We start from the raw sequence: 15,589 nt of genomic DNA on the forward strand, positions 1-15,589 counted from the left end.
CACCCATGGATTATCCATCTGATCTTTTGGTATATGTTTTGTGCATCTCCTCACTGCCCATTCCCCTTGCCCTGCATCAAGCATGCCTGATTTACTGCTTCCTGCTCCAGTAAAGCCACCGAAATGAAATTTGCTCTCAACAATGCTACCACAACACTTACATCTTTAAAACTTCTTGAAAATGATGATGATGATGATGATGATGATGATGATGATGATGATGATTATAAATAATCACTGGAAGGTGAATTCATGAAACTCCTTCCGACTTACGTTGGCCGTTGCCAACGTTGGCCGTTACTCAATGGAGAGACCAGTTATGCTAGGACTGATCAGTGGTAAAAAGAAACTAGGCCAACGTAGAAAGTGGTGGTTAGATACGATCAAAATGGACACCGGCCACAGCATTATAGAACTAAAAGAAGCGGTGCAAGATCGGAAGACGTGGAGAGAGCTGAGCCATAGGATCACCAAGAGTTGGACACAACTGAATGGCTAACAGCATCAGCATCACAACAATGCCTGTAAACATATAAGTGCCATCCTCGGGACCCAGGTTTTACGATGGTATGAGCATGTAACACATGAAATGCTGAGAACCACTCAATTGGGGGCCTCAGATCCCAACCATCAGCTTGGCACGCAGAAGGTCCCAGGTTCAATCCCCAGCATTGCCAGTGAAAAGGATCCGGTAGAAGGTGATAGGAAAGCCCTCTGCCTGAGAGCCTGGAGAATTGCTGCCGCTCTGAGCAGCCAATCATGATTTTAATGGTTCAAGGGTCTGATTCAATATAAGGCAACTTCACATGTTCATGTGTGTGTGTGGGTGATTTTGCCACCACTCTTCTGGCACACGCAGCGGGAGTGTTGAGCAAAGGATGGAGGCGACAGGAAACGCATACCAATGTTCAATACAAAATGGTCTTTAATTGAAATCTGCAGTGCCATGACTTATCTAGCAATGTTATTACCGTACAGACATGATCTATCTTACAAGGATGGATGTTAAAACAAGTGTAGAGGATGCGCAGATCCAAAGTGGTAGGAAGTATGGCTTCACCTAAGGGACTGAGAACTCACCTTCCACAGGAAGAATGACAAAACTGAGCTGGGGGGTGGGTGGGTGGCGGTTGGCATGGGTCATGCGTCAGGCTCACTGCGCAGCCCTTTCAAAGGCACGTCCTGGGAGAACGTGACCACGTGGAGACAGTAATGGCTACAGCCAGCCAGAGGCCTGGAGGGGGATGCTGGAAGATATGGCGAAGAGACCCAATTTGGCCCAAGCCAATGACAGGACAATGTCAACAGATGGGCTTAAGCCAATGCTCACAGCCTGGTTCTCAACAAGGAAGGCGGCCTGCCCTCTTGGTCCCAACTCTTGTCTTGAATGCTATGCAGAGCACAGAGATGCTGATTGTTCGGCTGGCGGTTTGGTTGGGCCGATGGGATCCCTCTTTTGTGAATGAGATTTTCTTAACTCTAGCTTTTCTCATGGAGCCATTGCAAGGTGCTTTGCATCAGGGGTAGTCAACCTCCAGATGTGCATGGACTACAATTCCCATGAGCAATCACTGGTAGGGGCTCATGGGAACTGTAGTCCATGAACATCTGGAGGACCACAGGTTGACTACTCCTGCTTTGCATCACTCGTCTATGTAGCCCGGTATTGCCCCCCCTGAACAGCTGCAGTCCAAACTCTTGCCAGGCTGTCGCTTGAGTGCCCTGAACTAGGGGCATGTGCGTGAACAGTCTGTACTCCACTACCGCACTGCAGGGCTGCATAGATGCAAATCTTTTGCCTTTGATTTTATTAGGTTACTCACATGGGCAGGGGGGGGATCTCTTTCCCCCCTGGAAGCGTTCAAGACTCCATGGTGTCACCAGTTTCTTTCATGGCTCAAAACCACACAAGACTCTTAGTCTAGGGCAAGGGTGGCCCAACAGTGGCTCTCCAGATGTACATGGACTACAATTCCCATGAGAGTGTCATGTGCTGGCAGGGGCTCATGGGAATTGTAGTCCATGGACATCTGGAGAGTCACAGTTTGGCCAGTGGAAGGTTTTTTTTGGGGTGATGCCTAATAGTTGGCTGTGAATCTAGTGCAACTGGGGGGGATACTAGTTTCATTTTAAAGGGCTGATTTCACTGCATTAAAAATTGCCAGACGTCATGTGGCTCTCAGATCCCATAGATTATTTTGTCAAGTGATAAGGTTTCTGGGCATGAATCTTGTTTAGTTTAAAACATGAATGCCTCACAGCTTCAGATTTAAGAATCTCCGTGGCTGGGCCAGGGAACCAAAATGGCTCCCCAAATGAGTCAGTCTGATTTGCCCCCTGCGGTGCTGTTGTTTATTTGTCTCGGTTCATAGCCCTCCTTTCTCCCAACAGGAGCTCAAATTTTCGCTGCCTCCATTTTATTGACACAGTAACCCTATGATGTAAGTTAGGCTGGAAATGTGAGACTGGCCCTTTGACATCCAGCAAGCAAAACAAGCGTCACCGAATCCAGACTTGGCCAGTGATGTGGACAATGTCCGTGATCTCACCTGTTACTCTTCCTTCACCACTGTTGTGGCTGATGTCACTGGCCAAGTCTGAACTTGGTGGGCAAGTCCTGCTTGCTCCTAGTGGCCACTGGGAACGTCCCCCCGACCCAGAATCCTGCCTTCACCCCAATATTCTGCCCCGTTTGCAAGTTGTCTTTATTTTTATTTTGCATTGACATACATGCTTTTCTCCTTGATCAGGGATTCAAAGAGGCCTGGGTTCCATCTATATCTGGAGCCACTCTGCTATTAATTCAGGCTCCGCCCCTTCTTCCAGTGCAGACCATGCAATTATTTCTCAAGGGCACTTTCATATTCATTCAGTTGCCGGATCCATGCACTCGGGCACGACTGTTAATTGCATGGGCGCAGGCCGGATATACACACAGCAAAAGCACAAATCCTTTTGTTTCAAAATGTGTGGCTGTTCGATTGATTCTGATGTTACGGATGGTATCTTAACGGTTATTATGAAGCTCAACAAGTGTTCAGAACACGTTTTAAAACATGCTTCCCGGATTTAATCTTGACTGTACTTGATAGTGGGCCCTTAAATTCGCAGTGAGAATCTTATTAATTCTTCTTACGATAATATCAGCGGTCTCCCCCCACTCACTTGCCAAGAGCCTTAACAATCAACACACCATGCTTGGACAGACAGGCTTATGCTGTTGTCATCTTTGTCTTTTCCGGGAAAGACTTGCCAAAATTGGAGCTTGAATGATGCATTGGAGACTATAGTAAGGTTTTGCGGACCTTCAGGGAGCTGAGATTAAATCTAAGGCTGTCCAAAAGAATATTGAATGTGGGGCTCCTCCCTCCCTCCCTCCCTCCCTCCCTCCCTCCCTCCCTTCCTTCCTTCCTTCCTTCCTTCCTTCCTTCCTTCCTTCCTTCCTTCCTTCCTTCCTTCCTTCCTCCCCCCTCCTCTGACCAACAGGTCTTGAGGTATTATCAGTCAAAAGGAAGAAAGAATTCAAGCCAGAGAGGGCAGAGTATACCATATCAGAGGCATCTTGTTACAAACTGCCCAAATTCTCTTGGCTTGAACAAGGAATTTAGCCAAGGATATTTTCGAAGCACTAATTTATTCTTTTGGTCAGACTAGTCAAGAGGTAGAGGCAGGGAATGAAGTAAGAGACTAAATGTAACTGCTGTGTTTGATTTTGTTGTTGCTGTTGCATTTTAATGTATTTTGCATTAGAAAATTGGGTCACCTTGCCACGAGTTGTTCAGGATGTGGAGAGCCGTACATTAAATGAAAAGTTAGAGGTGCCGCTTTGAGGGACTGGAATGCATTGCTGCCAGGTTTTCCATGGAAATGGTTGGGAGCATGCGTCTTCCCCTTTTGCACGCCTGCAAAACCTTCCTTCCCCATGAAAAGAGTTAGCGAGAGGAGCCACAGGTAGGGCTGCTGCCATCTCCTCTTCATCCTGCCCGAGGCAGCCTGGGGTACAGTTTGCTTCTCTAATCTGTGGCTGGCACATCAACTGCAGATGCTCCTCCGAGCATTGTGCATGCTAACCCTCTGAAAAGTTCTAGCAGCTCACAGTTGGTTTGCTTTGGCTGGCCTTACTTACTGTAGAGCTGGCTGTTGGAATTAACGGTTTGGGGGGACGGGGACGGGGGGTCCCTTGTCAGCCATCTGTCCAAACGGCCAGTAATTGAGCTCAGGCCTGGAAGCATGAGTAATTTCAACAAGTTCCGTGGATGGCTGGAGGAGGGGTAGCTTTGAGCACCAGGCCCTGAAACAAGTCAGTGCCCTGCCTGCAAAACTGTGACATAAGCCTTACTCCCTGCTTACACCAACTACTGGGGGTGGTGTGGATGCAACAATGAACTTATCAACGTACTTGGGACTCTGATCATAAAGGTTGTCAGGATGAAATGGGAGTGGCCAGTCCTTTGAACCGCTCCTTTGCTTTTTTCTTCCTTTCTAGCACAGCAGATTTAAACAACTCTACCTGTTTAAGAGCGTTACGGCTGGCAGGGATCCCTCAGATCTGTTGCTTTGAGTGTGATGTTATCAGGGCTTGCCAAAACACCCCGTTCCGTTTCTCCACTAAGCCTGCATCTGACCGGCTTTCACACGAAGGCACTTTCAGCTCACCTTAATGCACTTTGCAACCGGATATAGCTGCGGAAAGGCAAACGATCACTAAAGTGCATTGAAAGTGGATTGAAAACACTGAGAGTATCAAACTATCCAGAGGGAGGGGGGGGGGCTGCTATTGTTTGTGTTGCCAACCTCCAGGTGGCACCTGGAGACCTGCTATGACAATTGATCCCTAAAGGACCAAGATCAGTTTCCCTGGGGAAAAATGGCTGCTTCGGAGGATGGAGTCGATGGCATTATATCCTACTGAGGTCCCTCTCCTCCCCAGCCCTCTTCTCCCCAGGCTTCACCCACCAAATCTCCAGGCTTTTCCCAGCCCAGAGTTGGCAACCCTGCTTGGGATGCTTGAGGGTTTCCTGGCCACACAGTTGGATTAGTTTTCTGACGGGAACTGGCCCCACAGCCTCTCTGCTGTTGGTCTGTGCGGTGCATATCACAGGGACAGGTTGGGACACCACAGTTTCCGTAATGGGCCTCAGGCCCCAGGCCGTGTCAGTGATCAGAAAAGACGAGAGGAAGCTTGAACATATGCGAAGTGTCTTTCCCACATTCACTGTTAACCAGCCTGCTCCACACGTCTGAAACGGAAGGGGAGCGAGAGGCAGGGTTTTAGGTCAGGCGAGCAGGTTTGAGGCCCACTCTTGTTCCCAGTGAAGGCCTGCCTGCCTGCCTGCCTGCCTGCCTGCCTGCCTGCCTGCCTGCCTGCCTGCGAGAGGCTTTCACAGTGCCTTTCCAAGGCTGTTCTGGAACGGCCGAGAAAAGTCCCCTCAGAGAGGTGGTGAAACACACCCTGGAAGGCAAGCCTCTGACCCCTGGACGGAGATGAGAACCGCTGGCAGCATGGGGAGGGGGGGGGGCCTAGTTCATCCTGGCACGGAGCACAGGAAGACATCTTTAGACAGCCAACTGCCATCCCTGGGGGCAGTGGTTACCTTTCACAGTCACCAGAGGCAAAGTCCTCCACCAGCCTGTGGGACCATGTGGCAATTTGTCGGGAGCTACGGAGGACGGCCACAACGTCCCAAAGCTCATGGCTCAGAGTCCTGTCCCCCACCCCCCTGCCAGCCAAATCGCTTTGTTAATCCGTAGGGGCTTTTCTGAGTCTTTTCGACCCCCCCCCCAATGCCTGCACTTAACCTGCTGTACTGTGCAGCAAGGGTGCCAACCTCCAGGTGGCACCTAGAGATCTCCTGCTATTACAGCTCATCTCCGGAGGACCCAAGATTAATTAACCTGGAGAAAATGGCTGCTTTGGAGGGGGAGCTCTGGCAATTATGCCTTGCTGGGGCTTCTCCTCTCCCCCAAACCCCCCAGACTCAAGGTATTTCCCAACCTGGCGACCCTAACTATGCAATCCCAGTCAGAACTACTTGGAATTAAGTCCCGTTACGTGGCTTACTCTGAGGTAAGTGTGCATAGGACTGTAGCCCTAATGTCGCACATCCCGGGGGAGTGGGGGGGGGGCACTGATCAAACACGAAGAAGCGATGAAGTTAAAGGAACCAACAACAAAAATACAATGTCTTTCTTCAAACCGAGACCTTCACCTGAGAAACCAAGAGGAAAGGGGCTTTTCCTCACAAGTGTAAACTCAACGGACGTTCCTTTTCCCTCTCTTTTTTTAAGCATGATAGAATTTTGCGAGAATCGGCGGGGGCGGGGACGGGGGACGGGGACGGGACATCCCAAATCTTGCTTCCTGCCCACCCCCCTCCCTCCCCATTATGCAGACGACGCCTCCCCCTTCCCCCGACAAGGACACACGTTAAGTGCAAATGTAAACATTCCTCGTTATAAATTAAAAAATAAATAAATAAATAAATCAAAAAAAGTGCAGTGCATGTTGGTGCCACCAGAGAGCACAATGGAGCGGTTCCTCCCTCCCCCCCCTTCATTCCTGAAGCTGGAACCCGTCTTCATTATGGGAAGGGTGGGAATGTGGGTGTTTTCCGGGCTCTGGACTCCAGATTCCCTGAAGTGGTGTGTCCTCGTGTGTGATGGGAAGGTAGTGCGCGTGTGTGTCTGTGTGGGGTGGCGGGCTTGGGGGCGTTGTTGCACAGGCTTTGGTTGTTACTTGTGAAATAGGGCTCTATTGGGAGGGAGGGAAGAGGGGACGACTCATTTTCAAGCTGTGGGTTGGGGGGGGGGCGGGGGAGTTTCCGTGCTGACTGTGGCCCAAACATGCATTGAGTCCATCTCAAGAGACAGTCTGGTGCCTGGGACGCGTGAGCCTCGCTGTAGACGCCGGAGCACCATGCGGCTTCTCTTGGCGGAAGAAAGCGCTGCTCTCCAGCTCCAGTCTTCTGTGTCTGTCTGCGCCCACCCCACCCCACGGGTGGCTCATCAGGCCGGGGTAGAGCAGGCTGGTCTTCTCCTGGATCCTACAGTGTTCAGGACTCTTGAGGAAAGGGATCTATTCCTTCCCGTATATAGCCTCGGATTAGGTAGAAAGCCCTTCTGCCGAGCTGCAGGGCAGGGTCCAGTCGTGGCGGGTTCGGCGCCGTCTTTTGTTCTGTGTCTCCAGCTGCTCAAAAGTGGAAACAAGGGAGCCCCTGGTGGCAGGAAGTGACCCTTGACCCCCAACCAGTGCTAGAGGATGCAAAGGGAAGGAGGTGCGCTGGCTCTCCCCTCCGGAGATTATGAGATATATAGATTTATATAGAGCTTTATAGATTATTTATATAAATATCTGGGGAGGGGGTGGAGGTGCGGGGAGGCAGAGGAGGGGGTCTGGGATCTGTACAACCTGGTACTTAGGGCAAGGAAGGCGAAGCAGGTGGCATCACAAATTGGGCATGTCCGGCAGTCTCTGCACCTCCCCGCTGCCGGAATGGTCTAATTCGGTGCTGTCGCAGTCCGAATCTTCGTAGGCAGCAGGGCCCTATTAAGAAAGAGAGAGACGGAGCAGGAGAGAGAGGAGTCAGGGCAGAATGGAAGGTGGGACAGAATCTTCCTTTATGCAACATACAAGAATTTGGTTGGAAACATGGAAGGAAATTAGAATCTGACAGCAGGAAAAACAGAAAAGAATCTGATGCAGGTCTCCGGAGAGTCGGCATATACATTTTCTAGATAAATGCATATTATGCAATGTGAGCTGTTGTGCATAAAGTCTTTTACAATCGGATCAGGTAGGCTGTACTGGAGGCAGTCAAAGCACCTTGGAATGATGCCCAGATACAGCAACCCTGTGAAACGGTTCTCAGAAATGTAATGGAGCCAAGTTTTATTTTTAAAACGTTTCTCCCGTTTTCCCGGAAAGCAGCATTCTCCCCAACCAATCACAGCCCTAGGACTGATCGGGCGAGTTGCCTTAGCCAATCACATGGCCTTTCTTGGGGGGAGGGGGATTTGAAGCTGCAGCTGTCTGTTACATTGGCCGTTTCGTGCTGGCCGGGCTGTTCGTCGTGCCCTGAGAAAGATGACGTGTTTGGATTATGACAGATCCCGGCTGATTAGATCCTGCCTGGTTCAGCCAATTCAATAAGCTTGATTGGTGACCTACTAAGCCATCCTTGGTACAACAGTATTCTATCGAAGCTTCTGGGTGTGGCTTTGGGGTCAGGATGAAGGAAATATATTTAAGATAATTTCACAATGTTGAACTCTACCCCATGTAACACCTGCTCTCCCCTGTTCTGGGATATCCTGCCAACATACAAAGCCCTTTCAGAGTATCTATACTCGTTGGACTCCCATCTAGCAACGCATCTCAAATGTGTGATTGGGAAGGTTCTACCTAAGCCCTTTGAAACGTTCTTCAGGCTTCGAGAAAACCCAGATGTGGTGTGATCATGTAGAATATGGTTGGGAAGCAGAGCTGTGTGCCCGCCCACCCAAGGCCCCTCCCCTTCCCACTTCCTCCAGGCTCATCATTGGCCATTTTGGGAGGGGTGGGTGGGTCAACATGACCATATACAGTCATATCACCTGCTGAATGCTTAACAAATTTATAAAATATATAAAAAGTTTACTCCCACCCATTCAGGAAACCCTTCCAGGGCTGTCAAGGAACCCCAGCGTTTCATGAAACCCTGACTGAGAAATCCCGGTCTATACGGATGTGAAGTCCTGGACACATTCATCCATATTGTACTAGACTGTCCAGCTATTTCAGACCAACGAGCTGCTATTCAGTATTATTTGACAGATCTAAATTAAAGATGCAGATCTAAGTTCCTTACTATAAAATCAATGTTATGGGAAAGGGATCTTAATAAGCTTGCTAGAGCTGCTGATATATAATTTATTTTTTGGTATTTAGTTAGCCATTTAGTTGCTCTGATTTGGATGTTTGTTATGCCAGTAAAGATGTCTTGAATCCTGATCCTGCTTGGACTGTGCCTTATGAGACAGCCTAGCCTTCTTCCTTTTCCCTTGCAGGGGAGGGTTCATAATGGGTGGCCACAGTTTGGTCAGTGGGGGGACATGCAGATTGGGAGAGAGAGATCTTTGTTGCCATTTTGCATTCTGTGTGGCTTACTATTCTGTTCATTTGGCTCTTCTGCCTTTACTTTTCTGGGATCCTGTGGAGTTTATGGTTGTTTTCTAAACTAAATTTCATCTTTCTTGGTTTCTGGGCTTTTATGGTTGCTCTTGGTGGGTTCGCTGATTTTCCACCTCTTTGTAGATCAGTAACTTTGGATAATGCTGCATTTCTTTTTACATGGCTTAGGCTTGGGTACATAGGCTCCTTTTCCTTAGATTACTCTGTAAACACAATCCCTGCCCCAACAAACCAATTGCAATGCATAGAATTAACAGCTCCAGGCTGGAGCCAGAGGGTGGAGGTTGGGGAGGGTCCTCAGTGGGGTATAATGCCAAAGTGGCCATTTCCCCCAGGTGAGCTGCTCTCTATTGCCTGTAAACCCAGGAGATCTCCAGCCAACTGGAGGAAGAAGGAAACATTGAAAACGGGCTATTGGGGAAAAATAATCCTTCAGACCTCGAGAAGCCCTGGAAGTGATGTCACCTGGCCACGCCCCACACACACCTGGAAGTGCCATCATTACCCGCACCCTTGGCCCTCCCCTTGCCTTTTCTACTACTATGGTGGCTCTGCCTCATGTAGGCCAGAAAGAAGAGTAGGAACTGAGAAGACAGCTCCCTAGTATCTCTAGTACACCCTAGCCCAGTGGTCCCCAACCTTTTTATCACCGGGGACCAGTCAACGCTTGGCAATTTTACTGAGGCCCAGGAGGGGGGGTAGTCTTTTGCTGAGGGATGTCACTGCCACCTGAGCCCCTGCTCCACTTGCTTTCCCGCCGGCACCCCTGACTTCCCACCGCCTGCTGGGGGGCACTGCCAGCAGCAGCTGCACAGTGCCACACTGAGGGGGAGCCCCAGCCATGGCGGCTGCTGGAGAGCACCAAAGGTGAGCCCACGGCAGAATGGCAGGACAGCCCCCAAGGCAGCAGCCGGGGAGGAGGACAAGGAGGAGCTGCGGCCCGGTACCGACTGATCTACGGACCGGGACCAGTCCCCGGACCGGGGGTTGGGAACCACTGCCCTAGCCCACAATGTTTCTTCACTAATACTGATCTGAACCAAATGTTCATACCCCCCTCCCTAAGATCCTTCATGAGCCACGTTCCCCACTGTAAGGCAGAACTACGGTGCCTGTGGTATGCACCCCCCCCTCCGAGGGGGAGCACGGCCTATAGGACACTCACCTCCCCAGCATTCTGGTCAGCACTGAGCTGGTGTTTGACGAGCCGAATGGCGGCCTCCTTTTCGGACAGCCCGTCAGAATGCCCCAGGAGGTCGTCGTCTGAGCGTTCGGCGTCCAGGCGCTCATCCGTGTTGGTGCTGGCCACGTCGGGGGTGCCGCCACTGTGGGAGGCTGTGGTGCCCTCGCTGCCAGTGCCCTCCTCGCCGTCCCCGTCAGAGAAGTTCTCGGAGCTGAAGGTGGAGAGCGACTGCCGCTTGCTCATGGCTTGGGGCCACCTGGGTAAGGAGGGAAGGAAAAGTAGCAGACAGACTCACACAGTGACCAGCCAGTTCCTGTAAAGCAGCCTTCTCAACCAGGGCATGGTAGAACCCTGGGGCTTCTTGACAGCCCTGGAAGAGTTTCTCAAATGGGTGGGAATTAATTGATTTTTAATATCCTTTTGAAATTTGTTAAACATTTATCAGGTGATACGACCATGGTCATGTCAACCTGCCCCCCCCATCCCAAATGGCCAATGATGGGCCTGGGAAAAGGAGGGGCCCCGCCTGGGCATGTCCACAGCTTTGCTTCCCAACCATATTGTGCACAATCATGACACTTCTGGGGTTTCTCAAAGCCTAAATATTTGTTTCAGGGGTTTCTCAACAGTCAAAAAGCTGAGAAAGGCTGCTCTAGAAGGCCAGCAACAGAGCATAGAGGCCTTTCCCTGATGTTGCTTCCAGGCTCTGGTGGGTGGAGGCACCATGGCTCCTACGCGTCGGAAAAGGGGAGGTGGAACACATTTTTCGTTGCAACTCCAGATATCCAGCAGCAACAGATTCCAGACAAGAATTTCAAAGATTCCAGGAGTAATTGAATGTTATTCTATGGCATGTGGAGAGTTGGCAACCAAGGGAGAAGTATTTTACTCTGACATTATCACCACAGAGTGTTTATGTTAGCCAGACTAAACGTATTTCCTTCTGCAAAGGTTGAAGGCAGGTATAGGAGAATTCCCCGCAATGAAAGAATTTGCAGGTATTGCCATACAGAACCAGACTCAGTTTGCGGTATCATTCAGCGATGTGAGTTGTATAACAACAAACGTTCTGACTTGATCTCCCCACTTCTACCCTTCCCTAGAGTCTCAGATGGCAGGGCCCTTGAATTGCCGCTTACTGATAATTGCTCGGAGACCCCTGAACGGGTAGCCAAGTTTTTTATCTATAGTAATGACCCACAGGGTAAAGAAGTAAATGTCACTGGCTTCATCTTTTTGTATTTGCTGCTCCCTTGCCTGCTGTAATCTTCCTCAGTTTTTTAGATTTGTATTACAGAACCGATTTGTATATTGTTTTATATCGTGAATGCCATTAAAGGTTTTGTATGGTATTGTATTGTATTGTCTGATATTATCCCTGTTCACAGAATTTAAACAGATGAATTCCCACCTGTGTTCCTAAATGGTATACATTTGTAAATCCATTCTAGACACTGAAAACAGTTTCTAATGCTAACCTAGGCCAGTCTTTCTCCACTTCTCCACTTCTTTACTTCTGAGAACCCCCTGAAACAGTCTTCAGACTTTGAGAAACCCCAGAAGTGGTGCAATCATGCAGAATATGGTTGGGAAGTAGAGCTATGTACATGTCTACTTGGAATCCCTCCCTTTCCCACCCCCTCCAGGCCCATCACTGGCCATTTGGGGAGGGGGGTCGACATGACCATATATGGTCATATCCACCAATAAATGTTTAACAGATTTTAAATATATGTGTGTGTGTATATAAATTAATTGACATCCATCTATTCGGGAAACCCTTCCAGGGCCATCAATAAACATCAGGGTTTCACGAAATCCGTGGCTGAGAAAATCCAACATCCAACATAAAGAGAGTGGTCTTCTCCATTCTTCTAAAGAGCTTTCAGTAGCAATGGAAAACTTGTAATCTCCTTCTTTGAAGGTTTTTTTTAAATACATATATATATAAATTCCTATAACAAATTGAGCGGATTATTATAATATCTGAGAGATTTAACCTGCATACATTTTTACAGGAGCCAATTGTTCTACATGAAAAACAAGCGTGCTTTTTTGAATTTAGATCAGCATTCGCTGGCAGGGGCTCATGGGAATTGTAGTCCATGGACATCTAGAGGGCCGCAGTTTGACTACCCCTGATTTAGATAATGACACACATTTTGCAGGTGGCTGCACCTTAGAAGAGACACCCCCCCTTCTTTAGCACACAAGAAATAACGTTTGTTCTGAAATGACACTTGCTCTATGAAATTTTTATAGATGCATGTATTAAAATAGTTATATAAATCCTAAAGTTTTGCTGGCCGACTAACCAGGATAGATTAAAATATTTTTTAAATTGATCAGTCTGACTGGGGCTGTTTCTGCACTGGAGGCTTTGTGCTGGGCTGCAGGCTGGAGTTTGAGCCAGGGGAGGTTGCTCCGCCTCTTCCTGCTCCCACAAGGGGGAGCATTTGGCCCAGGGCATCTCACTAGTCCTGGATTTGTGCTCCCGCACAGGACCCAGGGCAGTGAAGTTCCCAGTGTGGAAACAGTGTGAGTTACTAGCAGTGAGTATATACTCAGAAGTAAGTCCCACTATATTCAAGGGAACTTGTTCCTAGGAAAGTGTGCCCGGAATTATGCCAGTCCTATCGTTACTAATATTCATGAGAACAAACATGGGAGAAGCATTTAACCTCGAGCATCTCACTGAAGCTTAGGAAATGTGATTCTGATTGGCTCTTAAACAGAACAATGTGGACACATCCTGATTTACTTGGGTCAGGGTATATTTCAATGGCATATGTCATTTAAATAAATCTGTCTGGTAGTTTGTAATTAAATTCACAAGCCTCATTAAATTTTTATACCTAAAACAAAGGATAGCAGAGACCAAGACACTTGACACTCCATTCTTTTGATTAAATTTTCCTTTTTGTGATGGTTCTTGATTCACAAAAGGACTCGGCTAGACAATTAGCAACAGTGGTCTATGTCAGGGGTCCCCAACCCCCGGGCCGCGAACTGGTACTGGACCGTAGAACCCTCGGTACTGGGCTGCGGCGGAGGAAGAGGGAGGCGCGGGTGCCGGTGCACTGGTGGGTGCAAATGCAAAGCTGTGCGTTTGTGCCCGCCGGCGCCCACTGGCATGCTGGCGCCCGCTCCGCCATGGACTGGTTCCCAGTCCGAAAAACATTGTGGACCACTGGTCTATGCTACTGTGTATAGCTTGCTGCATGCAGGATACTAACATGTAATATAATGGTCATGTTAATACTTGGGGAACTTCCACACATAGAAAAAAATAGCATTACGCCAGCATAATAGCGTAATGCTATTTTTTGATGTGCGGAAGTGGTGAGGAATGGCTGGAGGTGCGATAATATTGAGGTGCGATAATATTTGGCATTACGCCAGCATAATGGCATAACACTAAATATTATCGCACTTCCAGCCATTCCTCACCACCTTGCTGGATGCTGGATGTGGGCGACGTCATGTGGAGCGCCAGGAATATAACGACTACCTAAGGTAAGGATTTCACTATATTTAACGGGTGTGGAAAGGCCCTTGGATTTTGCTTCAGTTCTGTTTTTAGATTTCTGGTTGGTTTTACAACTTTGAGTTCATTGTTTGCTGAATGTCCCATCCTGTTGCTTCTATTGACTCACTCTGTAATTTTCCTTAAATTCAATTGAGAAAGCTGGACTATAACTAACATAAATAAAAATAAACACACAATACATGTATTGGGGGGAGGGCAGGGTATGTATGAATGGATTAATGCATGCATGAATGGATTAATGCATGCGTGAACGATGACATGCATATTCATGGGCATCAAATAAATAACGCTAACAATTACAAACGAATTACACAAAAAGCAGATCACTTGGAGAGGCTGCAAAAGGGAGCCGGCAGCAGTCTCCATTCTAGTGTGCGGCAAGTAGATCAATCTTCTGTCCTCAACCACTTACCTTTGCCGGAGTGGCAGTTCGACCTCACTGTCCACTTCGCCTTCCTCCTCCTCAGAGGAGACCCCACGTTTCTGGGACAAAAAAGGAAAGGGGGGAAAAATAGCCTCGTTAGAAAGATTTAGAGTGGAAATAAATATAGACACTCTTCCTTCCCCCCCCCCCCAAAAAAAAAACTTTTCCAGGCAAGATGTCAAAACTCAAAAATACAAAAAGAGTCAACAATTAAAAAACCAGAATTGTGATGTTATTCTGAACTGTTTTGTTTGCCTTGTTATCATTTATCCAGGTTTTCGGAAGATTCCAGGACGGCTTTGGCAAGAACTGGAAGGATGAAATATGAAATATAGAGAACAGGGAAAGCTTCACAGGATATAGGGTTTGTGGCTGTGTAGGATTCTGAGAATTTCAGGCTTGTTTCTTTAAAAATATAAGAAAGCACCTAGCTCTTGGGACTGAGGCCTGTCCTGCAACTCTTTTTCTCTGGGTTGGGTCAGAGTTTCACCAGGCTTTTTTTCCCAGAGTACTTACAGGGTATTAGTATTTTCAAACCCATTGCAAATCAGCCTTGATTCCATGTGCGAAAGGCTCCAATGGTTATTCTTCACAGCAGTAATTTACACCCCCTTTGAACATCCTCCTTTGCACCCGTACCCTCTTCTACCTTTCCCATCCTCTTCACCTCCCACTCCTCTCTGGCGCACATTTTTTTGTTGTTGGTTATAACAGGAATCAGCAATAGTGCATTAATGATAGCTAAGCACTATTATTTTTAGATGATCATAGATGTCATAGCGCATCAGTTGCAAATCGGCCTTGATTCCGCGTGAGAAATATTTATTCTTCGCAGCAGTGACAATTATTTTTATTCTGAGTTTAGATTATTTTCCTGTAAACTCTGAGCTTGCTCCCCAAAACATCAAGGATAATCAGTAGCCATGTTGTAGTGGTCTTTTTTTAAGGGGTGTGCTTCAAATTATTGCGAGGTGGCCCTGAAGCCGACAAGGTGCAGCAGGTTTGACAAGTGATGCGTTGAGTGATTGAGCTCAATTTAGCTCTAGGGCACAGTAGCGCTTGTGCGTCCGCACAAATAACAAAATGGAGAAGGCAATCTGACTGCTGCGATAACTCTTGCTTGGGACCGAGTGCAAACAGAAAAACCACTCATTTAATGCAGGAAATAGTTTTGGGGAAAAGGACAAGGTGCAGAGAGCTTGCTTCCAAGCCGATTCCAAAACTTGGAGATGGACTACACAGAAGATCGGGACAATGGCCAGT

General features: G+C 48.2%; 1 protein-coding gene across 4 annotated transcripts in view; it reads right to left on the reverse strand.

Moving 5' to 3' along the window:
• Positions 1-3,421: 3,421 nt before the first annotated feature.
• Positions 3,422-15,589, reverse strand: part of MAP3K12 (mitogen-activated protein kinase kinase kinase 12) — a 134,991-nt gene continuing 122,823 nt past the window's right edge. For all 4 annotated transcript variants that reach the window (XM_077329026.1, XM_077329025.1, XM_077329028.1 and 1 more), the window contains 3 exons: positions 14,315-14,385; positions 10,335-10,608; positions 3,422-7,543 (listed from right to left, as the gene is read on the reverse strand). In XM_077329026.1, coding sequence (XP_077185141.1) covers positions 7,445-7,543; positions 10,335-10,608; positions 14,315-14,385 — 444 coding nt within the window. In that variant the 3' untranslated portion in view covers positions 3,422-7,444. The remainder of the gene's footprint in view (positions 7,544-10,334; positions 10,609-14,314; positions 14,386-15,589) is intronic.

The sequence above is a fragment of the Paroedura picta genome, chromosome 3 (genome assembly GCF_049243985.1).
Source record: "Paroedura picta isolate Pp20150507F chromosome 3, Ppicta_v3.0, whole genome shotgun sequence".
Lineage (NCBI taxonomy): Eukaryota > Metazoa > Chordata > Lepidosauria > Squamata > Gekkonidae > Paroedura > Paroedura picta.